The 27,947-nt window shown below is 64.0% G+C and overlaps 2 protein-coding genes across 3 annotated transcripts in view; both read left to right on the top strand.

Annotated features, from left to right (window-relative positions):
• The first annotated feature begins 9,578 nt into the window (after positions 1-9,578).
• CHKB (choline kinase beta) lies at positions 9,579-17,288 on the top strand. 2 transcript variants are annotated; one of them, XM_067544588.1, is made up of 11 exons: positions 9,579-9,840; positions 11,314-11,422; positions 12,120-12,233; positions 12,642-12,775; positions 13,230-13,334; positions 13,701-13,759; positions 13,992-14,079; positions 14,267-14,375; positions 14,531-14,679; positions 15,015-15,096; positions 15,467-17,288. In XM_067544588.1, the coding sequence occupies exons 1-11, from the start codon at positions 9,614-9,616 to the stop codon at positions 15,521-15,523; spliced, it is 1,233 nt and encodes a 410-aa protein (XP_067400689.1). In that variant the 5' UTR covers positions 9,579-9,613; the 3' UTR covers positions 15,524-17,288. The 2 variants fall into 2 exon arrangements, with proteins under 2 accessions (XP_067400689.1, XP_067401441.1); XM_067545340.1 differs by having other exon boundaries at positions 9,584-9,840; positions 14,573-14,679.
• Positions 17,289-22,402: 5,114 nt separating this feature from the next.
• The window catches only part of CPT1B (carnitine palmitoyltransferase 1B), a 30,180-nt gene continuing 24,635 nt past the window's right edge, over positions 22,403-27,947 (top strand). Inside the window, exons 1-2 of the mRNA XM_067539196.1 lie at positions 22,403-22,489; positions 27,322-27,479. Coding sequence (XP_067395297.1) covers positions 27,339-27,479 — 141 coding nt within the window. The 5' untranslated portion in view covers positions 22,403-22,489; positions 27,322-27,338. The remainder of the gene's footprint in view (positions 22,490-27,321; positions 27,480-27,947) is intronic.

Genomic DNA, 27,947 nt, shown 5'->3' with positions numbered 1-27,947 from the left:
GCCTTCACAACATCCTCAGGCAAGGAGTTCCACAGGTTGACTGTGCGCTGTGTGAATATTTCCTTCTGTTCCTTTTAAACCTGCTGCCTATTAATTTCACTGGGTGACCCCTAGTTCTTGGGTTACGAGGAGTAAATAACACTTCCTTACTTTCTCCATGCCAGTCCTGATTTTATAGACCTATACCAGTCATCTCTTTTCAAAGCTGAAAAGTCCCAGTCTCAGTAATCTCTCCTCATACGGAAGCTGTTCCACACCCCTAACAATTTCTGTTGCCCTTTTCCAATTCTGATACTTCTTTTCTGAGATGGGGTGACCAGATCTGCACACAGCATTCAGGATGGGGGTGCACCATGGATTTATAAAGCAGCAATGTGATATTTCCTGTCTTATCTATCCCTTTCCCAATGATTCCCAACGTTCTGTTAGCTTTATTGACTGTTGCTGCACACTGAGTGGATGTTTGCAGAGAACTATCCACAATGACTCACAGATCTCTTTCTTGAGTGGTAAGGGCTAATTTAGACCCCATCATTTTGAATGTAGAGTTGGCTCAAGGCCTTTTTGATGACCCATCCTGGCTTAGACAGCTGGGCATCATTCAGACCCACGTCTGAGACCTGGTCTGCACCCAAAAGTATGTTGCTATGGGGTGTGAAAAATCCACACTGCAGAGCAACGTAGTGAAGCCGACCTAAGACCCCAACTAGACAGCACTTAGTCTACGGAGCTCCTCCAATGGTCTGTTCAAAAACTGGGCCTAGCACAGACCCTGCGGCTTGGTGACACCCTCCCAGCACACAGCTCGGCCCTCGGCCCCCAGCACACAGCTCAGGCCAGCTCTCATCAGCAGGCATCCACCTGAACCTAGGCTTATCTATACAGGGAAGTGAACCCAGGCTAAGGACATGAATTTAAAGTGCTAGAACTATTCCAGAACAACTCCAAAGTGGATGAAGCAAATTCAGACAAAGGCACTCTCCTTCTGGAACAGTGTTCACATGAGACTTTGTACCGGAATAGCTGCCATGGTCAATTTCCTGTGTAAACAAGCCCCCAGGTGCTGAATGGATGTGCTGCTCTTCTGGTATCTGGCACAGTCTTCTGCAGGCATCTGAGTTTTCTGTGAGAAAACCCCCAACATCCTCCAAAAAAAAAACCCCATAAAAATCCGTGTTTGTCCCTGTTTAAAATGAAAGGCTGAACTTTAGTTTCCCTTGCCCCCATCTGCACAGGTGTCAGCTGAACACAATGTTTTACTGATATATTTAGTTGTAAAATGCTGAAATGATCCAGTCCTAGCGCATTGTTTCTTTTCTGTTGTGGATGGCCCTTCCGTTTCAGCCTCTCGTTTTTGTTTCTTTTCATTCAGTTTACGTTTAGCACTTTCCATATGTTCTACAATTGTCTGCCTTTGAATGTAACCTGCGGCCTGCAGTACAGAACAGCACATTACCATCACGGTGGCATTTGTCCTTGCCCAACTGAGTGACACTGAGTTTTTAGGGGTGGTTTTTAAAGTTTTCAGCATCTTTTCGTAACTTGAATGACTCACGCCTGAAGGTTGAAGTGAAATTTGTGATGCAGTAAAACACAACCCCCCGTATGCCGTTGAGTAACCTCTATATGCTGGGAGCAGTTTACTGGACTATGTTTAGCTATGTACATTTAAAGTGCATTGAAAGTCGACCAGGCTAGGGGGGTTGCGCACACTGAATAAGTGACGTTGGTACTTTCAGTAAAGTTTAGTTAATGTAGGTTTTTGGTTTTCCACAAAACGTAAGAACTAAAGCTGTTCTGTAGGAATGCAGAGTCCGTGTTTTTCCATAGGATTTCTAAGATCCCTGCCCATCATATCAGCACCGTGCCCCCTGCTCAGCATACACCCTAACAGGGAGGAATGAGCGCAGGGTTACCAGCCAGGGCCTGGAAAGCAGATTGTTCCCAGCTCCATCCAGTCCAGAGCAACCAGGCAGCTCCCAGCAGCCCCAAACTGACCAAGGTCAGGGCCTCAGCCAGCACGGCTCGGCACAAGATCTGGGGACTGGGCCCATCAGCCTTTCACCAGCTGCCATTTCATGGCCAGCACCCCCACCCTGGCAGCCCTCACAGGCACGTGACTGGCTGAAACCGCAGGCCTCATGTTCTCTGCCCACAGCACAGCCTTCCCAGGTGCTGGCAGGGAGGGAGATGGTGGGGTCCTGCCCACCAGGAGGGGCTGGTTGCTGACCCACCCTCTGGGGGCAGGCTCCTGCCCCAGCCCTGCTTTCCTACACCCAGCCTGGTCTGGGGCAATACCTGGCAGCTTTGCTGGGACCTCGCACTGCAGGGGTAGGAGTCAGGCCCTGTGCCCAGCAGCGACCCCTTGCCAGCCGAACAGACTCTGCTCCTCCAGCCCCCCGCCTGTGCCTGCAACACCCAGCAGCTGCTGAGAGGAGACAAGCTGCAGACTGCGAGGGGTGTGAAAGGGGGGTTCAAATCGGCAGCCTGGGGTGCCCTGCTTTCTTCGCAGAGAAGCGCGCTGAGGCCTGGTCTCAGCCTGCCGGAGCAGGTGGGGCTCTGTGCCCAGCCCTAGCCAGTGTGGCATGGGGTCACGGGCAGGCGCTTCTTGCTGCTCCTTGTGCCTCCAGCCCCACTCCCCCCGCAGTGACCTGGCCTCAGACCCTCCTTCCCTACCCCTCCTGCAGCTGCTAACTCACCCTGCCAGGCTTCGGGGCAGCCTGGGGGCTCTAGTCCCTGCCCTACTCTGCACGCAGCCTCCGGGGACTCGGTGGCTGAGGAAGGGCCCTGGATGCAGAGAGGAAGGTCCTCTGGGGGCCTGAGAACGCCTGTGCTGCGCTGTGCTTTACACACTCTTGGCTCAATCCCCACTCCCTCTGCTGGCCAGGGTCCTTCTCCTCCACTGAGGCGGGGCGGAGACTTGCCCGAGGCCACAAAGGGAGGCAGGGGCAGGCACAGAACCCAGGTGTCCTGGCTCCCAGGGCCGGGACTCCCTACCCCACCAGCCACCAGGCTCTACACTGGTTATTTCAGCTCAAGCAAGAGCTTGTTTGCCAGAGGCTGGGAACGGCCAGAGGATGGATCACTTGGTGATCACCTGCTCTGCTCATTGCCTCTGCAGCACCTGCCCTGGCCACTGTCGGCAGACAGGACACTGGCTAGACGGACCATTGCTCTGACCCAGCTTGGCCAGTTTTATGTTCTTAGGACAGAAGTGTTCTAAAGGATGGTTTATTAAAGACAGCCAACCCCACCCCACCCTTCTCCTTCCCTCCCCTCCCCGTGGGGGACAGGCCCCTGGCACTGGGTAAGGGGGGCACGGGGTCCACCTTGCTGAAGGAGACTAGGTGGGACTCCCTCCTGCTAGGAGAAGGTCCAAGTAGGCCCCAGCAACCAGATCCTCCTCCTGGATCCCCAGCTCCTCCATCAGCCTCTGGGCCACCAGCTTGCCATCCTCAGGGCTCTGCTGTTCACTCAGCACCACCTGTATGGGGCACAAAGGGCTCAGGTCACAGCAGGTCGGCAGGGAAAACACCTGGAGTGAGGGCAGCGCTCCACCCCAGAGACAGCTGCATTCCAGCAGCAGGCGAGACGATCCCTTCACAGCCTGTGGGGTGAAGGGAGGACCCAGAGTCTGGCATGGCCTGACCCTCAGTGTTGCTCACCTCCAGCTCCAGGAAATTGCCCAGCCCCTCCACACGATCCAAGTGCACACGGGTCTGTCCCACCATGTAGAGACGACGCTCCTTCTTCACCACACCCTGCACTCCAAGTGCCTGCGACAGCACATCCTGCAGAGACACCAGGGCGGGAAAGCTCAGCCAGCTAGAGAGAGCTGCCTCCAGCACCTGCCCAGCTGCGTCCCGAGTTCTCCCAGACCACCCTTGCCCCATACATGAACTGATGTCCCTATGACACTGACCTCAGCTGAGCTGCCTGGCACTGGCAAGGGCTATTGAACCCTGGCCATCAAGAGAACTCGTCTGGGTCCCAGCCCCACCCACCGCAGGGATGGGTCCCAGGGACCGTTGGGCTGGTCTACTGGTCCCAGGGGCCACGGCCAGGCCCACAATGCTTCCCCTGCAGCCCCGGGAGCCCAGGCAGGGCTGGCAGGAATCCCCATCACCTCCGTGACCAAGATCATCCCAGCAAATGGGCTGCAGCTCTTCCCACGGGGCTGGAGGTGTGGACAGTGTCATGGTGGCAGCCAGTGTCATGGGGGAGGGGGCTCATCAGCAGACCCAAAGGTCCAGCAGGAGGGTCTGTCCAGCACCGGGTCTGCAAAGGGAAATTGGGTCCCACGGCTCTACCAGACTTCTCTGAACAGCTCAGTGATGTGGGGGGCGAAGGAGCCGGGCTGACAGAACTGGTTCAGATTCCAAAAGGCCTGTGACGAGATCCCCCAAAGAGGCTCGTTAGTGGTGAGAAGCAACACTAGGAAGTGCCACGGGTCAGAAATTGACTAAGAGACAGAACAGGAGAAGGGCGAAATAGGCCTTTTCCGTCACAGCAGAAGGTGAGAAGAGGGGCCGCGAGGGTCTGGACTAGGTCCCATGTTTAATAGACTCATTAACAACCTGGAAAGGGAGGTGCGCAGTGAGCAGGCCACGTTTGCACAGGGACACAACATTCAGGACGAGAGGACTGTGAAAACCTTCCCACCCAAGCAAGCCAGGGCAGCGGCACCCCTGGGGCAGATGAAATTCAAGGTCAGTAAGAGCCAAGCGATGAACCCTGGAAGGGAAACTGTAAACTACCAGTGCTCACATCTCGGACAGGGTCTGACCTAACTGTGCCAGCCCAGGCCAGGGCGGCGGTTATCGTGCAGACAACTCCACGGAGACTGCGGCTCAATCTGCAGCTGTGGTCAAAAAGCCAAGCTGTTCGGATGCACCAGGCATGGGATGGAGGGTAATGCAAATTAGTCTACTGCCTTTCTATAAATCAGTGGTGCAGCATCATCTGGATACTGCGTGCGGGACGGGTCAGCCAAGATCACACAGAAAAAAACATTTCCTGGCCCCGGCTCCCAGCCCCGTTCACAGCCCTGGCCCCAGCCCCCATGGCTGCAGCTCCAGCCCCCACCCCAGCTTGGGCCCTGGATCCCAACCGCGGTTTTGGCCCCGCTCCCGGCCCGATTGCAGCTCCTGCAGGGGTGCGGACCAGGTAAGGGGGGCATGACCCCAATAGTCTGGGAACCACTGATCTAGTCTGACCTCCTGTATAACACAGGCCATGGAACTTCCCCCAAACAATTCCCATTGGACCTGAGCAGATCTTTTAGAAAACATGCAATCATAGCAATGTAGGGCTGGGAAGGACCTCAAGAGGCCATCGACTTCAGCTCCCTGCACCGAGGCAGAACCAAGTCAACCTAGAGCATCCCTCACGGGGTTTGTCCAACCTGTTTTTGAAAACCTCCGGTGACAGGGATTCCACAAACTGCCTTGGAAGCCTGCTCCAGAGCCTAACTACCCTTCTAGTTAGAAAGATTTTCCTAATATCTAACCTAAATCTCCCCTGCTGCAGATTACGCCCATTACTTCTTGTCCTGCCTTCAGTGGACATGGAGACAACTGATCACCCGTCCTCTTTACAGCAGCCCTGGTCATTTCTGAAGGCTGCTCTCAGGTTCCTCCCTCTTCCGTTGTCTTTTCTCAAGATCATACACGCCCAGTTTGTATCATTTTTGTTGCTGTCCTCTGGACTCTCTCCAATTTATTCACATCTTTCCTAAGTGTGGCGCCCAGAACGGGACACAGGACTCCAGCTAAGCCCTCACCGGTGCCAAGTAAAATGGGACAATTGCCTCGTGTCTCACATACAACGTTCCCGTGAATAACGACTGCACCACATTGCTGACTCTCATTCAGTTTGTGATCCACTAGAGCCCCAGATCCTTTCCAGCAGCACTACCACCTAGCCAGGTATTCCCCATTTTGCAGGGGAGCATTTGATTTTTCCTTCCTGAGTGTCGTACTTTGCACTTGACATCACTGAATTTTATCCTGCTCATTTCAGACCAGTCCTCCAATTTTTCAAGGTTATTTTGAATTCTAACCCAGACCTCTAAAGTGTAGGCAACCTCTGCCAGCCTGGTGTCATACGCAACTTTTATAAGTGTACTTTCCACCCTACCATTCAAGTCATTAATGAAGATACCGAATAGCACCAGACCCAGAACAGACCATCTTGATTTAAAAACTGCCGGTGATGGAAAATCCATCCAACAGTAAATTGTTCCAGTGGTTAATTACCCTCACTGTTAAAAATCTATGCCTTATTTCCAGGCTTTGTATAGCTTCAACTTCCAGCCATTGGAACGTGTTCGACCTTCTGCTAGACCACAGAGCCGGTGACTGACCACTGGTTCCCCATGCAGGTTCTTCTAGACTGCGATTAAGTCACTCTTTAACCTTCTCTTTTTTAAGAAAAACAGCTCCAGCTGCTTGAGTCTGTCTGTCCGGAACTAGTGCCTGCCGCAAAGCCACCCTCCAGGCAGCCCAAGGAGCACAGCTGGCCTGTCGCAGGCGGCCCGACTGGCTGGTGGGAAGTCTGCAGACCAGCTCTCAAGCCCAGCAGCAGCAGCAGCTCAGTGACTGCCCACAGCACTTGCCCATGGCTGTGACAGCCCCTCTGCTTGCTGGCTCACAGCACTGCCTCACTCCAGCTCAGCTCTCTGACCTTGGGCTCCGACATCTGATCCCAGACTCTGGCTCTAACCATCAGGCCTCATGGTCCATACCCAGCTCTCTGATGCTATCGCTCTAAGGCAGGTTTTCTAACCCTTTAATCCTTGTTGTGGCTCTTCTCTGACCCCTCTCCAGTTTATAGTCGCAGCTAGGCTCAGCTCTCCTAGGGGAAGGCACGGGGAAGCACAAAGCCCAGCACCGGGATAGCCGCATCTGGGCTGGCTCACCGCGAGCAGGGGGGGGGGGGGGCATGGAGTCCAGCTGTGACTTGCTTTCCCCCACGGCCTCCGTGCCTCCTGCCAGCAAGAGCTGCCCAGCTGTGGCTACCCCCACCCTTTAACGGTTTTAACAGTTCTATTTTTAGAATGTTTAAACAGATTTTTAATTACACTAGTTTTTACATCCCTAGTTCCTAGGTGCGTACGCTTACATTTAGCTGTATTAAAATGCATATTATGTGCTTGCGCCCAGTTTACCAAGCAATCCAGATTGCTTTTTCAGTGACCTGTCCTCTTCATTATTATCACTCCCCAATTTCTGTGTCATCTGCAAACTCTATCAGTGATGGTTTTATGTTTGTTTCCAGGTCACACATAAAAATGTTAACTAGCACAGGGCCAACAACCAATCCTTGCAGGAACCACCAGAAGCAGTCCCACTTGATGAGTCCTCATTTACAATTGCACGTTGAGACCAGTCAGCCAGTTTTTAATCCATTTCATGTTATGAGCAGTTCAGAGAAGAGAGACAAGGATGATTAAGGACTTCGAAAAACCCTCATATGAAGAGAGATGGAAAAGATTGGGATTGTTACCTGTGAGAGGGGACATTGTAAAAAAAATGGATGGTCTACAGAAGGAAGATTGTGAGTTTCTGTTCTCCCGATCTCAGCACAAGAACAAGGGGACAAGCACTGACACTGGAAGCTGGCAAATGCATAACTGATAAAAAGAAATACATGTGTTGTATTGTGTAGTAGGAAAAGTAACTAGACTGTGGAACTCACTGCCACAGGCAGTTGGTGAGGTCAAGAACTTAGCAAAAAATCAAAAAAGAACTGGACATTTATCTGAGTAACAAGAATATCCCTGCATATCCTTGTCTACACTTACTTCCGAGATTCGGCGGCAGTCGACCTGAGTTACGCAAGCTACACAAAAAACTTGCGTAACTCCCGTTGACTTCTGTGGTTCTGTTCTGCACGCCGTCTTCACTGCACTGTGCTGACAGGAACCGCGTTCCTATCAATGCAGCGCTATGCCACTTGAGAAGGTGGTCTTAATACATCGATTTCTGGATCGACTGAGCGGGTCTGCACTGACGGTTCAGTCGATCCAGATAAGTCAATCTGACGGTGGTGAATTTGCCACCATCAGTGTAGACACAGCCTTAGAGTAGTTAATGCTAGCAACAATTCTGGAGCGAACACTGAAATCCTGTTTCAGGCTTTAGCCGAACCAGTTATTAGAGAGCAGGGTTAGATGAAATGCGGGGGCAAGTTATCGCGTACGTGCTACTGCAGGTTCTTAGCCTGGGTCTACACTTCACAGCTGGGTTCAGGGCGCTACGGCACGCCAGACCCCGGGTGCCATCGCCACGCAGCGTTCTCCCAGCGCCTCGGCTACCGTCACTGGAGAGGTGCCGACGCCGACAGACGCACCCCTTCCGCCACCGCCGTCCGCGTCTACACGGCGGGGTCACCGCGTTCACACCGCAGAGCCGGCTCCGCGCCTTCCTTCGCAGCGCCCGGCACCGGCACCGTTAGACGCGGACACGGACACGGGCCGAGGGGCTGGCCCGGCCCGTGTCCCGGTGGCAGGGCTGGGTGCGCCCGGTGGCAGGGCTGGGAGTGGCTCTTACCGCCAGGCCTGCGGGGTCGGCGGTGGGGCAGACGCAGTAACGGCTCAGTGTCGGGCCCGCCGAGTCGGGGCGCTCGTAGAATATCAGCTGCCCCCGGCCGTCCTGCGAAGGAAGGAGAGTTCAGCGGGGTGCGGGGTGCGGCGGGGCGGGGCGGGACACGCGGGATGGGCAGGGAGCCGGGCGGGACGGGACGGGCTGGGCTGAGACCCGCTGCTGGGGACCCAGGAGCCCGCGGGGAGCTGCGGGGAGCGCGGGGAGCACCACGGCCGGCGGCGCGGGGCGGCAGCGGGGCTCGAGGGGGCCGGGCCGGGACCCGCGGCGGGGGGGAGGGGCAGGAGCCGAGGCTGCCCCGCTGTGCCCCGTCCTAGGGCCCGGCCCGCCCTGCGCCGCACCAGGACCCGGCCCCCCCCCAAGGCCAGGCCGGGCCGGGCCCGCGGGGGGAGAGAACGGGGGGGTGTAACGGCGGGGATCCCCTCAGCCCCCGCCCCGCGCGCGCTCCCGGCCCTGCGCGCGCACCCCGAAGTCGCGCAGCTTGAGGCGGCCGCGCGGCGCGCGCAGGAAGGTGTCGGCCTGGCTGAGCGCGCGGCCCGCGCCCCCGCTGAGCCGCTCGGCGCCGCGCTCCGCCCGCGCCAGCTCCCGCACGCGCGCCTTCAGCTCCACGTTCCGCGGCATCCCTGCACCGCGCGCCCCGCCCCGCCCCGCCCCGCCCGCGATTGGCTGGTGAGCCTCCCCGGCTCCCGTCCCGTCCCGTCCCGCCCGCCAGGGGTCGCCCTGCCCTATCCGCAGTGGGCGGGTCTGGTGTCTGGGGCCCGAACCCGAACGGCGGGCCTCGACAAAGGCTCCGCGGCGATTGGCTGATCCCCCCCGCCCCTTCCGCCTTCTGCCGTTGCGTCACCGCTGCGTCTCGCCAATCACAGTAGGCAGTCCGCCAGTCTCGCCCACACTAGCCCAATCAGGCTGCCGGACGCGGGCAGCGCCGAGGGGCAGGGGCGGTGATTGGCTGAAAGGGCGACCAATGGAGGCGGCAGGCTGAGCGGGGCGGCGCGGTGCGGCGCTGGGCGATGGCTGGGGGCCGGTCCTGTTCCCGGCCCGGCGGCGAGATGGAGCCGGAGCAGCAGGCGGCGGCGGAGGAGGTGGCGGCGCCCGGCGCGCGCTGCCCGGGTCCCGGCTCCCCCCGCAGCGCCGTGCCCGGCCCCACCCGGCTCCGCGCCTTCCTGTGGTGCCGCGAGTTCCTGGCCGGCTCCTGGAAGCGGGTCGGGCCCGAGGAGTTCGGCATCAGCCCGGTCAGGTACCGGCGGCGGGGCGGGGCCGCTTGGGGGGCCCGGTTGGGTACATGGGGGCGGGGCGGGGTCCAGCGGGGGATGTGGGGGGAGGGGTCGGATGTGGTGCCGGGGGGCGGGGCGGGTCCGGTCCGGTCCGGTCCTATGGGGAGGGGCTGGGGCGAGGCGGGGACTCGGGGGCTGGGTGCAGCCTGGGGGTGTGCGGTGTGGGCGGGTGGAGTTTGGGATCCGGCGGGTGGGTCGGTGGGATACGGGTCCCCGCCCGGCCCGGCCATTGGGGGGTGCGGCGATCGGCCAGGCCGGCAGTGCCAGGTGATCAGTAGGGTTCAGAGTGAACCCCGCTCCGCGCTGCACGGCAGGCTCCGGCAGACGTTGCTGCGTTGGACGCCTTTGGGTCCCGCCTGCCGGGCTTGCTGTGCCGTGCACGGCGGGAAAGCCTCGTTATTGGCTGGGCTGGGGTCTTGCTGCGGCTTCGCTGGTAAAGCTGCACCGGTGCAAACCCCTGCTGCAGCCACGCTGCACCCCACACACTGACTTGCCCCTGCACAGCGGCTGAGCTGGCCGGGGGGATCCCACGGAGTCACAGGACGCGGGGCGGGGCCCTGCGCCAGGGTGCTGAGCGTGGCAGTCAGAGCCGCAGCCTGCGAGCTTTGCCCCCTGCCCCGGTGCCCGAGTGATGTGGCCTTGGTCCCTGCCGCCAGCCTGGCCCGCCAGTCACGGGGCTCAGAGGGGAGCAAAGGTCGTGCTGCCCTGTCCCGGTGCTGCTCCTGCTAAACCTCCCCCTCCGCTCCACAGCCGTGCCGGGGACGTGAGAGCCCTGCCCAGCTAGGGGCCAGCGTGCTGCCACCCCCTCTGCTCCCCACAGCCTCGCAGGGGCAGGACTCGCTGCCTCTCTCAGAGCACCCGGCTTTATGGCTCATCCCCCGTACCTCCCCCTGGGACTGGCCTGGGGCAGAGCGCCCAGCACGTGTTCCTAGCCAGCTTTGGGAAGCAGGCCCCACACCTGCCTCCTGGGCCAAGCCTGGTACAGATGGTGGGGGAGGGAGGGGCAGGCCCCGGTCCCTTGCTCCGGGGCAGGCCCCGGTCCCTTGCTCCGGGGCAGGCCCAGGGCGATGCTGGCGTTCCCAGCGGGGTGCCTCCCAGACACAGCTGCCCTCACGTGGGGGCATGTGCCCAGGTCTCCCACAGGCAGGCGTAGGAGCCCGCTGCTTTCCGGGCACACAGCCAGCCCCTGCGCCAGGGCGCGCTGCGGGGCCAGGTTCCCACCCTGGCAGGGTCTGGGCATGGGCTCTCTTGTGTGGGCTGAGGATGAAATTGCCTGGGAGGAACCCGCAAACCGTCCGAGCTGAGCCCTGTGCTCGCGGCCTGCGCTGCCCAGTGCGCTCCCCCCACTCAGCCCCTGTGCTGCTCAGCGGGTGGCTGGCGGCTGTACCGGTGCACCGGGCCCGCAGCTTCTGATCGGGCTCTGCTCTGCTTTGCAGTGGGGGGCTCAGTAACCTGCTGTACAAATGCTCCCTTCCGGACCACATCCTGAGCGTGGGAGATGAGCCTCGGCAGGTGCTGCTGCGTGTCTACGGGGCCATTCTCCAGGTGAGGCGCCCCCAGCCTGGCAGCAGGGCACAGGGTGACTTGTGGGGCCTGGGAGAGCGACACGGGGAACCCCTTGGCTTTTAACAGACTCACCAAACCGATTCCTACCCTGCCTTTGTCCCGGCTGGGTTCAGTGTGCGGGTGAAGTGTGTCCCTGCCTAGCCTGGCCTCGTCACCCCAGCGACAGGCTCCGTGCCAGCCATGGACTGGGCCGGCTGTTGGGGCTACGCAGGTCTCTGCAGGGAGTGCTACCCGCCGCCCCACAGCAAGGGACTAGGCCAGCCCTGTGCCCAGCACAGCTCTGCCAGTGCCCCTCAGTCCCGACCCGCAGCCCCCGGCTATCCCAGCCCTGCAACGCGTGCCAGGCTGAGGAAGCGACTTTCTGCTGCCGCTGGGTGCTGACTCTGGGGTGCTTTCTGCTTTCTGCGGTCGTGAAAGTTTCAGGGCTAACAGGGTTAATGCTGCTCTCCAACCAGGGCACCTTGCCGTGAGGCCTCCCTTCCCTGGTGGGCTCCTCAGACGCCTTGAGGGGCCCCTCTCCTGGATGGTGGGTTCCTTTGTGGGATTCCCCAGGATGGGGCATTTGGGCGGGGTGTGGATTGTGGGTTTGCTACCTCCCCACCCTGGCATCATGCAACATCTTGGGGTGTTCAGGGTTGGGGTGGCTGCCACTCACCTGTCTCCTCTGTCTCGGCAGGGCGTGGACTCACTGGTTCTGGAGAGCGTGATGTTTGCCATCCTGGCAGAGCGGGCGCTGGGGCCGCGGCTCTACGGGGTCTTTCCCGAGGGACGCCTGGAGCAGTACATTCCGGTATGGCCTGGCTGTGCTGGGCTTCCTGCCTTCTGCCCATCCTCTGGGCAGGACGCCTGGCTACCGACGGGCTGTCCGGAGACTCCTCTGCCCAGAGTTGGGGCTGACGTGGCTCTTCTACAGTGAGCCCAGCTGGGCGGCTGCATGTGGTGGGTACCTGGGTCAGGGCCCAGCCGTGTGCCCATCCTGGGCTGGCTTGGCTCTTCATTCTGTCGCTTGGCCACGGCCCTGGGCTCCATGGGATGATGACAGGTCTCTGTCCGTGCCCTGTGCCAGGCCAGGCGAGCCCCAGGCTCCCTGCTGCCTCCGTCCCATTCCCTTGGCAGGGGAGGGGAGGGCCTGTCTGGTGCCAGCTGCTGCTCCCCGCCCGCTTCCTGCAGCTGTCTCATGCCTGCTGCGTGTCCCTAGAGCCGGCGGCTCCAGACGGAGGACCTGCGGGACCCTGACATCTCCCGGGAGATAGCGATGAAGATGTCCCGGTTCCACGGCATGGTGATGCCCTTCAACAAGGAGCCCAAGTGGCTGTTCGGGACCATGGAACGGTAACGCTGGGGCTGGGCCAGGATTTAAACTCCTGCTGTAGGGATGATGCCGGGGAGTTCTCCGGGCCGTGTCCCTTGGTGGGCAGACTGGATCCTCACAGCACCCCTCTGGAATGCCAGCTGCACCCCTGCGGGCAGGACCCTTCCCATGTGGGATTGGGGACCAGATCGGGGTGGGCAAGGAGGCAGCCCCCCATCACTTGGCAGTAACAGCCCTCAGGGTCGCTGCCCCCGATGCAGTGCTGTGGGCTGTCTCTGCTCAAAGCGGAAGGAGTGGCAGACGCCCCGCCTGCTGTGGGGCCACGAGGGAGAGTAATGGGCCCTGTCTGTGTGGGGGGGTAAGTGGGGGGAGTTTCCCAATCTCACTGCTCCCAGGGGAAGGGGGCGCTCCCCATCTCATGCTGGGGGGCTAGGGGTCGTTTCCCAGCGGCAGTGACTGGACCCTGTGCCCCAGGTACTTGAGGCAGATCGCCGAGCTCACCTTCCCCCAGGAAGCCCAGCTGAAGAAGTTCAACCAGCTCCGAGCCTACGACCTGCAGAAGGAAATGAAGAGCCTCAGGTGAGCCGCCCAAGTGGCCGCCATAGCCACGTGGGGGCGGGGGGAGGCCAAGCTGCCACATGGGCTGGCCGGAGAGGTGCCCCCTGCCCCTCCAGGTGCCACTCACTGCTGGCCCTGCACCCCAGCAGGCCCATGGGCCCAGCCACGTTTGTCAGCCCGTTCCAGTTCCCCGCCTCTGCCTGTGGTTGGCTCTGGGTCGCCTGGCCGGAGGCGGGCAGGTCTGCCTGGCACAGCTGGCGCGCAGGGGCTGGAAGCTCGCAGCGTGGGAGCCAGCTCTCCTCAGGCCTGGGGGAAGCGGGAAGGATGAGACGGGCTGTGGTGGGGCCGGAGGCTGGTCTCTGCTGACGTCTCTCCCCTGAATTCCAGGGAGCTGCTGGAGTCCACCCCCTCCCCCGTGGTCTTCTGCCACAACGACGTCCAGGAAGGTGAGTGGCGGGGCCAGGGGGTGGCATTGCCTGCGTGGTTCCCCTGCCCCACCTCTCTGGCGTTGGCTGGGGGTCGCTCACTGGCCGAAGCGTGTCTTGTCCTGGGGACCTGCCTTGGCGCCCCCAGCTCCGATTCCTCCACCGTGCCCAGCCGCTTCCCCCGGCCTCCCCGCGGGCTGAGGCCTGCACCCCGCTCCCCGAGGCAGCCGCTCACCTGTCCTGCCCTCCCCAGGGAACGTCCTGCTGCTGGCCGGGCGCGAGTCGCTCCCCACCGACAAGCTGATGCTGATTGACTTTGAATACAGCAGCTACAACTACAGGTGGGTTCTGGGGCGGGGCAACGTGGGGGTGGTGCATGTAGCCCAGCCCCCACCTGGCCCAGTGCTCTCCCTGGGCCGTCTGACCCGGGCTGGGCTGTCGCTTCGGCTCGGGGCCAGGGCCCGGGCCCGGGCCCGGGCCCGGGCCATGCGGAGGTTGGAGGCTCCTCACCCCACCTTCTCCCTGCAGGGGCTTCGACATCGGCAATCACTTCTGCGAGTGGGTGTACGACTACACCCACGCCACCTGGCCCTTCTACCAGGCCTCCCTGGAGAACTACCCCACGCGCCAGCAGCAGGTAATGGAGCGCCCGCCGGGGAGCCCGTGGGGCGGGGCACGGCGCCAGTCCTGGCCAGGCCGTTGCCTGGGGGGGCTGTAGCTGTTTATGGTTGCGGGGCATTGGGTCCCTTTGGGCAGGGGGGCTGAGCCCTAGCCCCATGCCTGGCCCCCCAGCTACACTCTGAGCCTGAGGCAGACTCTCCGCTCGGCCTGCAGCTGCACTTCATCCGGCACTACCTGTGGGAGGAGTCGGGGCGGCGCGGGGATGCCACGCACGAGGAGCAGGCCCGCGTCGAGGAGGAGATGCTCACCGAGATCAGCCGGTGAGTGAGGGGCTGGGGGCCGCCCAGCCCCAGTTCCCCCGCACAGAGCAGGTGCCCCCGGGGCCCTCCCCCACGCCGGATCTCGCTAGGCCCTCCAATGCAGTCGGGCGTCTGGTGCAGGCTCCTTCTCCCAGGCCTTGCTCCACCGCCGGGGGGTGCCTGAGGGGCTCTGGAAGGGGAGGCAGGTGCCCTGGGTGGGGGTTGCTGTGCAGGCTCGGAGTGGCTGGTTGGGAGAGGGAGTCTGGGGCCTGGCACTGGGGCGGGGCGGGGGGGGGGTAATCTCTGGTGCTGGCGAGATCCCAGCATCTCCCCCGATGGCTGCTCTCTCCCCTCAGATTCGCTTTGGCCTCTCACTTCTTCTGGGGCCTCTGGTCCATCCTGCAGGCGAAGATCTCCACCATTGAGTTCGGGTACCTGGTGAGCAGGGGCTGCGGGGTGACCCTATTCCTGGGCTGCTACAGCCACCGGGCTGGGCTGGGCTGCGCTGCCTGCTGCTCCTGAGTGGAGCTGGGCTGAGATTGGGGGTGTCCGGCCCGGCAGCCTGGATTCGGTGTCTCGGGGGGCATCTTTCCTGAGCTCTCGCTTAGGAGAGGCTGGGAGGGACCTGCCCTGCTGAGCCCTGTGTCCGCTCTGTGCCTCCCTGCACTCGGCCCTCAGCGCAGGACCTTGCGTTCCTGCTCTGCCCCCGTGGCTTTGGGGGTGGTGTGGAGTCACTCGCTCCCCCGTCCCTGCGGTTTGGGGCGCTGTGGGTGTCCTGGGCCTGCCTGACGCTCTCTCCCTGTCCCAGGATTACGCCCAGTGCCGCTTCGAGGCCTACTTCCAGCAGAAGGCGCAGTGCCCGTGACCGGGCCGGCCCTGCGCTCACCTGTCTCCTGCAGCGGGGCTGCAGCCTGGCCGGAGCAGCTGAGCGGCCCCTCCCCGCCAGGGGACCTGCTCGCCCTGCACAGCCAAGAGACAGCAGCCGGCCAGGAACCCAAGGGACCAACGCCCCCAGATCAGCCCTGGGCAGGGAGGGAGCGGGGGTGGGCGCTGGGGGGCAGGATCCCCTGCAGGCTGTCTGGGGGGGATGGCTGGGCCCGGCTGTCCGGGGAGGGAAACGGTTCATGTTCTGGTCTGGGGAGGAAAGGCATTGGCTGCCCTCCCCCATGCGTGTGGGGATCCCCACCCCCTGCAGAGCAGGCTGGTGGGGCTGCTCCCCCAAATCCCCATCCTCCCTCTCCCCGCTGTCATGCAGGTCTGCGTGGCTGTGGGGGTCCTGCCGCCCTGCTATGGGCCGCGGCTTGGCTCCCCTGGCTGTCTCCGCACATCCCCCAGCCCTTTGCCCCCTGGCCTGGCCTGGCCACCCAGCAGCTGGCGTGTGCCCCACTCACGGCCTGCTGGGGGCCTGGGGCCGGCCTGCATGGGACAGACCTGGAGGGGATGCTCTGCCCTGCCCTGCCCTGCCCCCGGCACAGCCCCTCCTGTTGCCCCTTTCCCGGAGGAGCAGGAGGCGTTTGCAGGTGGCGCTGAGCTGGCAGGTCTGTGACCTGCCCGGGGCAGTGCTGGCCCGGCTGTCGCCTCTCGCAGGCTGACTGGCGACGTGCGGGGGGGACAGAGCTGTGGGCAATGGGGGGTGCACTAGGGGTGCGTCCCCTCCCCACCAATGAGCTGCAGCCCTGCCCCCGACCACGGCCCCCCACTAGCTTTATCTGCCAGGCCCCAGCTCCTGCTGCTGCCCCCTTCTGAGCTGGGAGGCCCCAGGCAGGGTCCCTCCGCTGCCTACCGATGGGAGATGAACTCGGCACGCAGACCAATAAATGCCTGGCAGGCTCCATGCCACCCGCACGCTCTGTCTGCCTGTGTCAGTCTGTCTGGCCTCCCCTCCTGCCCTGGGGGGCAGCGTCCGCCCCAGGTGCCCATGCCTGGCTGGCTGGCTGGCAGGCAGCTTGGCTCCCTAGCGCAGTGAGCGCAGCGCCCGTGGCCTGGTTGGTGTGATGGCGCCCGGTGCATGGCGCAGAGGGGGTCCAGGCGCTGGCAGAGGGAGGGGAGGCTGGTGCCATCAGGCCCCTGGTTGTTAGCAGGCCTGTGAGAGGCGCAACGTGGCTGAGCCCGGCTCCAGGGATTGAAGTGCCCCGGCTGTGCCTCCAGGCCGGTGCTCTCCTGGGCCGTGGGACGCGTGGGGCTGGGGTGTGGAGGGAGGGCGGCAAGTGGCCAGGCCCCACAGGGCTCTGCTGCTCTGCGTAAGCGGCGGTGGGGCGAAGGCTCCTGGGCTGAAGCTGCCTGGCCCGCCTTGACTGGCCCCCTGGGGCTGTGGGTGGCTGGGCTCTGAGCTGCCTCCTCTGGTTCCCGGTGCCCGGGGATGGACGGGGCGACCCCCCGCCACAGGCAGCGCCCTGGGAGAGCAGCCCTGAGCAGAGGGTCTACAGGAGCCGGGGGGGGGCCCTGTCCCTCGCTACTGTCCAGACGCCCCTGTACTGTCTAGGTAGGCTGCCCCCAATACCACCTTCCTGCGGGCTGGACCAGTCATGCCCAGGGCCTGCTTCCTGTGCCAGGGCTGGGCTGCGTGTTACGGCTCGGGGGCCTGGGGTCTGTCCTGCTGGGTGCGGTGCACTCAGGCCCCAGGCTGGGAACACAGCAGGGCTCGGTCCTGCCCTGGCCCAGGCCGGGGCTGGCTGGGTCCATGTAGGCCTGGCCCAGGCCAGCCTTGCACCGCAGGTGGGGCAGCAGCCCCTGGCCCGGAGATGCCCCCTTGGGGCGTGTGGCAGCTGCCCAGCGGCGCTGCGGAGCCAGGCCTGGGCCATGCCTGCTGGCCGTGCCCAGTGCAGGGTGTGGGGTGGGGGGGGTGATGAAATCAGCGCTACCCCTCCCTCGGGAACAGCTCTCTGCACCCACAGCCTGTCACGCCCACTCCAGGAGCTCGAGCTCTCCAGCCAACCCAGAGGCGTTAGAGCCGCCCTGGAACCTCCCGCGAGGCAGCTGTGAGATGGGGCCTGGGCCCAGAGCCCGCTATGGGGCAGGGATGGGGGGAGCCCCTGTCCATGGCAGCCGGTTCCTTTGTGAGCCTCGGCCCCTCTTCACCCCGTCCCTTATCCCCTGGCCCCCCGCTGCTCTGAGAGCTGGCGGGACGCAGGCCCCAGCCCTTGGGGCTGGCCCCATAGCCTACAGGAGGAGGGTGGGAGGCAGAGTCCCCCAGGAGCCAGGCATCAGCTGGGAATAAAAGGGACAGGAGCCTCCACACGTGCCCCCCCCAGGGATCTGTCATCTCCCCACCCTCTTTCCCTAGGCCCTGACCCCGCCTGCTGTGGCACTGCCCCTCCATCCCTGACTCCACTCTCCTCGAGCTGGGCCAGGCCCAGGGTATCAGCGGCCGGCTCCCTTGGTGCTCGCGGGTGCAGCTGGCCCGGCTGGCTGAGGAGCACATTTCAGGAGGATGCAGGGGGGCAGCTGGTGCTGGAGCAGGTCCTGTCGGGCGCCTTCCGTGCCCTCCTGGAGTGTGTCAGCATGCGGCACGGCGGGCTGGGGGCGGAGGAGCTGCTGCCTGCACTCCAGGTTGCCAGCGGCTGCCGTGCCCTCCCTGTGCCCCACAACTGCCTGTCCTACCTGCACTTTGCCCCGGCGATGCACGCTGCACTGTGTCAGCACCTGAACGTCCAGCTGCTGGAGCCGGCCCCTGTCACAGGGCCGCCGGCCCCACCACTGCGGGAGGAGCTGGCCCGGCTCCGGACACGCAGCCCCCCACAGCGCTGCGTGCCCCGCAAGGAGAGCCTGAGGGCCCTGGCCACGCCTGAGAGGGAGCCCTAGCGCGGCCTCTAGGGCCTGCCCCTGGGCCAGGGGGCACCTGGCGCTGGGCCACCGGCCGACAAGTGGAGCCTCAGTGCCGCCCAGCTCCTCAACTCCTAGGTCAGTGGCAGCTCCCGGGAGCGCCGGGGGCCCCGCGGCTTTGCCTTCTGCTACGACCCCCTGGCCCATGGCTGGCAGCCCACCGCCCACGTGCCCTTCTACTGCTCCCTCACCCCCTACAGGCAGCCCACCCGCTCCTGAAGGCCAGGACCCCCTTGCCTGAAGGGTGCCCCTTCCCTCTGTGGCAGAGTCCCCCAGGGACGTTGCTCTGGGTCCACGCGGGGCGAAGCCAGGCAGGACTGTAGCGGGGTGCGTCTCCCCTCAGGGCCCCTCGCACCGGGGCAGCCGCTTCCCGAATCTGCCCTCGGTGTGTTCAGCCCCCCTGCTCTACCCGCAGTGGGTCCCCGTGGGTGGGGCACGTGGGGCCCTTACACCCCCCAAGGGGCCAGGCACCCGCCTGCAGTCAGCAGTGATTCACAGCAGCGTGGGATTAAGCATTTATGACACCCCCAGCTGGGGGAGCACCAGAGCCCCCATTCCTGGGCCCGGCTCCCCAGGCTCCCCACCAGGGACTGGCCCCTTCCCACTGCCCAGCCCCCTCCCCGCTCTGCTGCCCAACGTCCTCTTCCTTTCCCGGGCAGAGCAGGGCACTGCTCCTGTGTTCGTCACAGCCCGGCTGGCTCCAGCCGTTGTCTGCAGGCAGCGAGAGGCAGCTGCACCTGCACAGCTCACACCCCTTAGCCCAACTCTGCAGTAGCTGAATAATGTGTAGGGGAAACTGAGACATGCACAGTATTCACGAAGGACATTCCCCCTTCGTCCCACCCTCTCCCTGCTGAGGGCTCCTGGTCCGTCCCTGCGCGGCACTCACTGCTGGAGGGGATGTGGGGCCAGCTGCTCTGAGCCCCCTGGGACCATCCTCCCACCCCCAGCTCTCAGCCTGGGACCCTTCAGGCCATGTGCTGCCCCCACCCTTCAGCTGGGGGGCATGGGGCTGGGCTCAGACATTTGCACCCAGACCCCAGGGTGAGAGGTTCCCTATAGATATCTGACCCTGGGGGGTGGGGCTGGTGTTAGCCCTGATCTCCTAGCCCCCCACTGCTCCCCCCCCCACCCCCCCGGTGTTCTCTCTTTGCAGCGCCAGCGGCATTTCAGCCCGGTGGGGGTAGCGCTGCGGATTTACGCCGTTGGGGGCTGGCCCCCAGACACGCTCCTGGCGCCGGCCGGCAGCGCAGCTCTGTACGTGGCCGTGGAGCGCTACAGCCCCCTTCGCGACTCATGGGCCTTCATCTCCCCGCTGCCGCTCACCGACCTCCCCTTCGCTGTCTCCCTGCCCCGTGACCTGCTGCTCTGCACGGCTCACACCAGGAGCATCCGCGCCGTGGGTGGCGTCCGGCGGACGGGCGAGGCGCTGCTGCTGCGCCCTGCCCCGAGGGCAGGTGAGAGCCAAGACCTGGCGCTGCCCACCTGCCCAGGCAGAGCCCTGGCTGCAGCGGGAGAGAGCAGGGGGGCACGGCTGTGCCACCAGGTGCTTCGTCCCCATCTCAGCCGCGACTCCAGACTCCTGCTCCCCCTGGTGCCAGCCGGCTGGCAGAGGGGTCCATGCCCTGCTGGTCTCGTGGGCCAGCAGGCACCACTGGGCCAGCCCCACCCTCTGCCTGGTCTCTGGGGCAGCCAAGCCCGGCGAGTCCTGCGGGCGAATTGGGGACCGGAGGGGCACTAAGGGCAGCCGGCAGTGCCCAGGTTGGGCACAGCCAGGGTGAGGCCAGGGCTGCCGACCAGCTGTGGGTCTGTCTGCCCAGCCACAGACCCCGGGGACCACCGAGGGGGGGGAACCCTAATGTCTGAGTCCTGCAGAGCAGAGCAGAGCAGCTCCCAGCCTCCCGTCGTAAAGCCGCTGACACCCCCCATCACCCCTCCTGCCTCGGGACCCCGGCAGCCTGGCGCAGCTCCGGGGCTGCAAACGACCTGGCCAGGCCGGCTTGTCCCTGGCCGCAGGTGGCAGGCGTCAGCTGGGGTCAAAGCAGGCTGTGCTGGGGCCGGGCGTGGGCAGGGGCGACCCCTCACCTCCCCTGCCTGGGGCCGGCAGGAGGGATCTGAATGAATCCCTGCGTCTCCTGCTGGAGCAGAGCTAGGCCCCACCCCAGGCAGGCCTGCCCCCCACCAGCCGCGTCAGGGCCAGGCCCATGGGTCCCTTCCTGGGTCCCCCACGCAGGTGCAGGGAGGGCGGCTGGCTCCAGGGCCTGGCCGGGTGTCACTCGGGGGGGGATGTGGGTGCTGCTCTACAGAGCCAGTGAGGGGCTGAGCCAGGGCCTCCTCCGTCCCTGCCGTTCTCGTGCCCCCGGCCCGCGTGGGGGCTGCCCCGGCCCCTGGCTCCCGATTGATCCCGCTCCCCTTTCACCCACAGACCAGCTGCTATTTATGGGCTGGCTCGTGCGGCAGCTGCTGCCCTGCCTGCGGCTGAGCCGAGTGCGGGCGGGGAGGGGGGGTGATTAGTCCCAGGTTTTGGGGGAGCCCCCCATGCTGGGGGTTGCTGGGTATCTTGGCGACTCCCAGTCACCCTCATTCGGGAGGGCAGGGCAGCTGGACAGCCTGGCCCCCGCAGCTCCTGTGCCGTGGCTGGAGCATGCTCATGCACACGCAGGTGCTCATGCACACCTGCTCACACTCACTGTGCTCACGCTTGCACACACTTGCTCACGCAGATGCGCACACACTGTGCACCCCACTCAGGCTGCCCTGAGTCCCCCCACCTGGGGCCCAGCTCAGCTGGCCTGCCCATGCTGCAGCCTGGGGGGGCCGGGGCCCCTCCTCCAGGTGCCCTTGTGAGGGCGGGCGGTGGGGGGGGCGGCGGCGGTGGGGGCTGCACGTGCTGCTGCCTCCAGTCTGCTCCGCAGGGAGCTGCCTCCAGCCGGATGTGGCCCAGGGGAAGGACACAGGGTCGGCTCCTTGAGGCCAGGGCCGCTCGTCCACTTCAGCCCAGCCCTGGGGCAGCCCTGCCGCTCGCCGCCCCAGCGGGGCTGGTGTCCAGCCTGGCCCCGGCCCCCCTTCTGCATCCAGGAGCACGGGGGCGCCCAGGGGGCGGCTCTCCTGGCACAAGGACAGGGCTGGCGAGCCAGGGAGTCCGGGTGTGGTGGAAGGCGCTGGTGGGCGAGATGGGGCGGTGTCGTGGGCCGAGATGCGGGTGATCTGAGCGCCTGTTCTCGGAGGGAGCGAAAGGGCCGATGTGTGAGACCATCTGCTCAGTGCCCCATAATAAACCAGCCCCACGGAGGGTCTTGTCGAGTCAGGAGAGCTTGCGGGGAGTTAGTGGGAGCTCCGAAAGGGGAAACTGAGGCAGGCCATGCTGTGTCCTGCTCCAGGAGGGCGCTCTGGGCAGTGGCTGCCCTCTGACACCCCCCATCCCGCATGCCCCCACCTAGGTCCCCATCCCTCACGTGCCGCCCCCGCTGCCCCCGTGCCCTGGCCTCAGCGCTGGCCCCATGGAGGCTCGGCTCCTCCAGGAGGGGAAGGCAGTGTGCCCAGCCCCTGTCGCCCCCCTGCCTGGCTCGTGGGCTGACCTGCAGGCGGGGGGGCTGGCAGTGGATGCTAGCACCAGGCACGGCTTGGGGCAGAGCCGGGGGTCAGGGAGGGCAGCCACCCGCTGTAACGGCCCCCTGCTTGGAGGGGCAGGAGGTGTTGGGGGGCAGCACGAGCCGGGAGGGAGGCAGACGCTTCTGTCGTTGCTCTCCAGGTCTCGCACAGCCCGAGGCCGGCAGGCGGGGGTGGCGGGTGAGCGGGGGCAGGCGCCTTGGGTGGCAGGATCCAGTTTCAGGTGCCATGTAGGGCTGCAGGGAGGCCCGGTGCCAGGTGTCCTGTTACAGGCAGCGGAGCGGAGCCGGCCGGGGACGCAGAGACGCCTGTGCGAAGTTCGCAGGAAGCCTGGATCCCAGGGACTCTGCCAAGGGCAGACGTGGCGCTGACGCCCAGAGACTCTGCACCTTCTGAGCAGGTACCAGTGCCAGCTGCGCCGCCTCTCCGGGCGGGGCGGGGCAGGGTGTGGGGCCGGGCGTGGGGCCGGGGCTGCACTCCCAGGGATGGGCCCCACTGGATCCAAGGCTGCACTTTGACGCAGCTGGCCTCCAGCCAGCCCTCGCTGATTGCCTCCCGGCGGCCTCGCCCGCGTGCCCCTGGGCTGGACCACAGCTGCTGGCCCTCCTCGGCGTGCTTCGGGGCGTGCTGCCCCCCGGGCTTTGCGTGTCCTTGGCGTGTTGCCCCCTGCCCTCTACGTGTCCTTGGCGTGTCGAGGATGCGCCGTCCCCATGCGCTTGCCGGGCGTGGGCTGTGTGGACGGTGTGTTTGGGTGCACGCCGCCCGAGGGAGCAGGGCTGTGCGTGGCTGGGAGGGAGGGTGTCCCCAACACACGCCGGGGAACATCCTCCCTCTGTGTAGGGCAGGTGCCCTCTGTGCCCTGCAGGCTGCACGGCCTTTTGGGGGCCTGGGGCACGCCCTCCCTGCACAGCCTGTCTTCCCCTTTATTTGGGGCTGCGCCATCACAATCCCCACGGGCCCAGCTGGCCCCAGAGCGCGGAGCTTGCAGCAGTGCCCCAGCCGGCGCGCCTGGCGGCAGCGTGTGCTGCTGAGTTCCAGTCCAGCCCAGCCCAGCCCCACGGCGATGGCTTCCATGGAGAGGTGCCGCCAAGGGGATCCCGGCATGAAAGGGTCTCCTGCTCTCCCCCGGCCCGTCTGCAAGGGCACCTGCTTCCCAGCGGGATTGGGGCGCCTGGCGCATCCCCCCCAGCCCAGGAAGGGGACCGCAGAGCCGTCCCACCCCGCAGGCTCCCCCGCGAGCTGACGGCACCTCCTGCAGTGGGTCGGCCTACGCTGCGGTCGGCAGAGACGCTGCAGCCTGTGGAGACGTGCCCGGGCCAGCTGGGATCGAACTCGCGAACAAACACAGCGCCCCGGCCCAGAGCCCCTGAGCTTCGTCCCTAGGAGGAGGCAGCCACTGGGGGGAGCTGGGAGTGCGTCAGGGTGTTACTCTGCCTGACCTGCAACAGCAGCTACCACGCGCCAGATGTGCGGGAGCTGGTCCCAGATCCTGGCTGTGGGTGTCAGCCCCCGGGGCGTCTGCGTCCGTGTGTCCGTCTGCAGCCAGGGGTGTGAGCCCATGGGGCGTCTGTGTCCGTGTGTCCATTTGCAGCCGGGGGTGTGAGCCCATGGGGTGCTTGCATCTGTGTGTCCGTCTGCAGCCGGGGGTGTGAGCCCATGGGGTGTCTGCGTCCGTGTGTCTGTCTGCAGCTGGGGTGTGAGCCCCTGGGGCTGTTGGTGCGTCTGGGCTGGGCATGTCTGTCTGTGCCTCTCTCCCTACTGCTGTGAGAAGCTGGCGTGGGTCTGACCCTTCCCTCACTTGGCTCATTCCCAGCCTCATGTGATGGAAACAAATCCTGGGAGCAGTGGCCAAGCCGCCCGCTGGCCCCCAGCCCAGGGAGCTTCACAGCTGCAGCAGCGATGGTGTGGGCGGGGCTGGTGGGGCCTAGTGTGGGGTGACCGGGGCACTGGGGGGAGCCGCTGTGGGGCAGCAGGACCTAGAGTGGGGGGTGGCAGTGATCTGCAGTCTGTGCTACGCCCCAGCTTTTAAACAGTCTCCAGGTGGGACCTCTTCAGTGTGCCAGACCCACAAGGGATCCCACAGCCTCACACCCCCGAGACTGAGCCCCTGGGTGTGACCCGTCCATGCCCAGGGCAGCCACCTGAGAATGCCAAGGTCAGGGCAGCTGTAAAAGGAGAGCAGATTCTCCCAGCACTGGTGGGTGACACTGAAGCCAGACTTCCCAACCAGCCACAAACTGCACTTCTGAATCCCCACAGAAGCCAGTCCACAAATGCCCACAGCCCCCTTTACTGCATTTCAGCTCCAGGCTCCCAAATCAGCACCAGGTCCAGTAAAGAGACCAGTTACTAGAACTCTCTGCTCTTTGCTAAATAGGTTCCCTCTGACCCCAAGGGGTCAGCCACAGCACCAGATCAATATAAGTTTGGACCTTACCTAGAATACCTGCTGTCAGCCAATCCTTTAGTAACTAACACTAAAGGTTTATTGTAAACAGAAAGAAACAAACCATGAGAGAAATGTTAAAGGATTAGAGCAAATCAAATACATACAGATGATTGAAAGTCCAGATACATCCAGTTTCTGGGAGAATTGTGGAGTTGCAGCTTGTACAGTCCCTCTGGCGTACATCCAACACCGGGATGGGTCTAAGTCCTTCGGTTCAGTTGCAAAGTTAATAGATCCAGGGGTAGGTGTGTGTCTGCAGTTGGACAGGAACAAAGACAAAATGGTTTCTGTGGCTCGGCCTTATATATCCTCTGCCCTGGCCATGCTGTCTTATGGGATGTTACAAGAACTAAAATGGAGTCCAGAGTCACATGGGCCAGTCCTGGTAACTCTTCAGGTCTGCCTTTCGTTTCTTCCTGGGCCCCTTGCATCCGTGAGTGTCTTACTGGGCCATTAAACAGGCTATTGTCCTGCCGCCATCCGTCTGAGTCGTTACCCAGGCAGCACAATTTGAAATACAGATATCTCAAATACATCTATAACTTCCATTTCACACCTCACACATGAACGTAAGTATCATCAGCTGACCTGGCACATTACAACCTTCCTAACAGCCCCTGCCATGGCGTATCTCACATGAATTACTATGATTTTAACACACCGGTGTCAAACACTGTAACAAATGCCCCTCCCCCCCCCCCATCTACCCAGCATGACACTGGGTTCCAGCCTCCAGCTTCAGCCCGTGAGCTCTTCCGGGCAAGGTCAGCAGAGCTAGTTACTGAGCGAGGACCCAGGCCCCTCAGCGGGCATTTGCAGCGAGTCCAGGCAGCCTTTTCCAAGCAGAGCAGAGCAGGGTTGTTAGTCACCTGGACACAGCCTCAGGCAGTCCTGAGATCAACAGGTGGAGGAAATAAAAGGTGAGACCGAGTTCAGCCAGGTTCCCTTGAGCCGCGCTGCTGCAGGAACCATCCTGGTTTTCTTTTCCTCTGTCCCCTCCCTTTGTCTTACTCCTGGTGTCAGGGATCCACAGGGCCGGGGCTACGGCCCCAGCTCTGGCACAGTCTCTAGGTGGAGCCCTTCATTGGGCCAGCCCCCCTAGGCTCTGTCTCTTCCCCTAGGGTGAGCCACATGGCCTCACTGCCTCTGGCCGTAGGCTGGACTCTGGGCCTGCAAAGATCCAAAGAACCCTAGGTGAGGGTTGGAAGGGATGTGAGGAGGTGTCTAGTCCGGCCCCCTGCTCAGAGCAGGACCAACCCCACCCAAATCATCCCAGCCAGGGCTTTGTCAAGCCACAGCTTAAAAACCTCTAAGGATGGAGACTCCACTCTTCTCTAGGTAACCCATTCCAGTGCTTCACCACCCTCCTAAGGAAAAGGTTTTTCCTAATATCTAACCTTAAACCTCCCCCACTGCAACTTGAGACCATTGATCCTAGTTCTGTCATCTACTACCATTGAGAACAGCCTAGCTCCATCCTCCCTGGAACCCCCTTTCAGGTAGTTGAAGGCTGCTATCAAATCCCCCCTCATTCCTCTCTTCTGCAGACTCAACAAGCCCAGTGTTCTTGTTCTGTCTTGTTCTGCAGCCCCCCAGCTTCACCCCTTGAGCTCTGCCCCGTGCGGCAGTGAGACAGGCCAGGGCCCAGTGCCCCGTGCCCAGCGTCTGCAGCGAGCGACACCCACGCAGCGCTGTCAGACCCGGCGGGTTTTGCTCAGCTGGACACAGCACAGGAAGCCCTAGGGGAGCCCAGAGAACGGGAGGGTAAAGCCTCGTCCGCGCGGCTTCGCTCAGAGCCCAGCCAGGCTGCAGGGACCTCCTTGGTTCAAGCTCTGTCTGTCTCTCTCTGTCTGATTCTGGGGCTCTTCTGGCTCTCTGACGGCTGGGGCAGGATGGGTGAATCGATCCGCCAGGACGCCCGGCGCCAGGGCAGGACGCAGGCGCCCCATGGCAGCCCCTAGCGGCCCAGGCCCCACGTGCTGGGTGCTGCCCGAACGCACCAGGAGACAACCCTGCCCCATGGAGCTCATGCTCCGTCTGCACCCATGCTTCTCGCTCTGGGGCTGGGGGCGGGCAGGGATTCCTTCGCTGGGGGGCGCCACGCGGTGCGGTACTGGGCTATGAGAGCAGGCGGCCCCGGGGCGGGTCGCTGAGCCTGGAGAGCCCCCGGCGCTGGGTGCAGGCAGAGCTCGCCGTGTGTCTCGGCCGTTGGGGGCCAGCCCGTGAGCCCACAGGGGCAGGGCTCGGAGCAGCCCCTGGAGCCACCCCACGGCCCGTGCCAGCACCTCGGCGTGAGCACGGGGTCCCCCCATCCCTCCGCCGCCCCCAGGGCTGCCTCTCCTGGCCCGGCCTAGACCCCGGGCTGGGGCGTCCCCTTGGGGTGGCTGTGGGGCGCTGCTCGGTGTGGGGCGGGGGGTGAGGTGCTGCTTTGTGGGCCCTGCTTTGGGGTGTCCCCTTGGGGTGGCTGTGGGGTGCTGCTCGGCGTGGGGTGGGGGTGGGGTGCGGGGGCTGGGGCGGGGGTGGGTGGGGCGCTGCTCGGCGGGGGGCGGGGGTGGGGTGCTGCTGCGGGCCCCACGCTGGGGCATCCCCTGGCTGTGGGGCGCTGGGGTAGCTGTGGGGTGCTGCTCGGCGTGGGGCGGCTCGGCGTGGGGCAGGGGTGGGGTGCTGCTTTGCCCCACGTTGGGGGCCCTGGGCCGGGCAGTTGGGGGGAGAAGGGGGGGCGAGTGGCCATGCTCGGTGGGACCCCCCGACGCCCTCGGCCTTCTCTGCCCCTCCCCCGGCAGGCGGCAGGGCCCCCAAGATGGCGGAGGCGCACCAGGCCGTGGCCTTCCAGTTCACCGTCACCCCCGAGGGCGTCGCTGTCCAGCTGAGCCGCGAGGCCCTCAAGCAGATCTACCTGGCCGGGGTCGCCTCCTGGAAGAAGCGCCTTGCCCGCATCAAGGCGAGCTGGGCCCCGGGGGGCAGGGGGCAGGGCCGGGTGTGGAGCCATGGGGCACTGGGGGGTGGGGCTGGCGGGGACATAGGGGGTGCGCTGCCAGGGGTGGTGGGGCTGGGGGGCACTGGGGGGTGCGGTATCGGGGCAGGGCCGGGTGTGGAGCCATGGGGCGGGGTTGGGTGTGGGGCCGGGGGCACTGGGGGGGGAGGTGCAGTGCCGGGGCTGGGCCCAGGGCTGGCTGTGGGGCCGGGGGCCCTGGGGGGTGTGATGCCAGGGGGTGGGGCTGGCTGTGGGGCTGGGGGGCACCAGGGGGTGTGATGCCAGGGGGTGGGGCTGGTTGTGGGGCTGAGGGGCACCGGGGGGGTGCGGTGCCAGGGGGTGGGGCTGGCGGTGGGGCTGGGGGACCCCGGGGGGTGTGGTTCCAGGGGGTGGGGCTGGCTGGAGGGCACCGGGGGGGGGTGTGGTGCCAGGGGG

This window comes from Emydura macquarii, unplaced genomic scaffold (genome assembly GCF_026122565.2).
Source record: "Emydura macquarii macquarii isolate MOO-44397 ecotype Brisbane River unplaced genomic scaffold, CSIRO-AGI_Emac_v2 contig_6, whole genome shotgun sequence".
Taxonomy (NCBI): Eukaryota; Metazoa; Chordata; order Testudines; family Chelidae; genus Emydura; species Emydura macquarii.
Note: the sequence above shows the minus strand (reverse complement) of the source record. Positions and strands in the feature narration are given on the sequence as shown.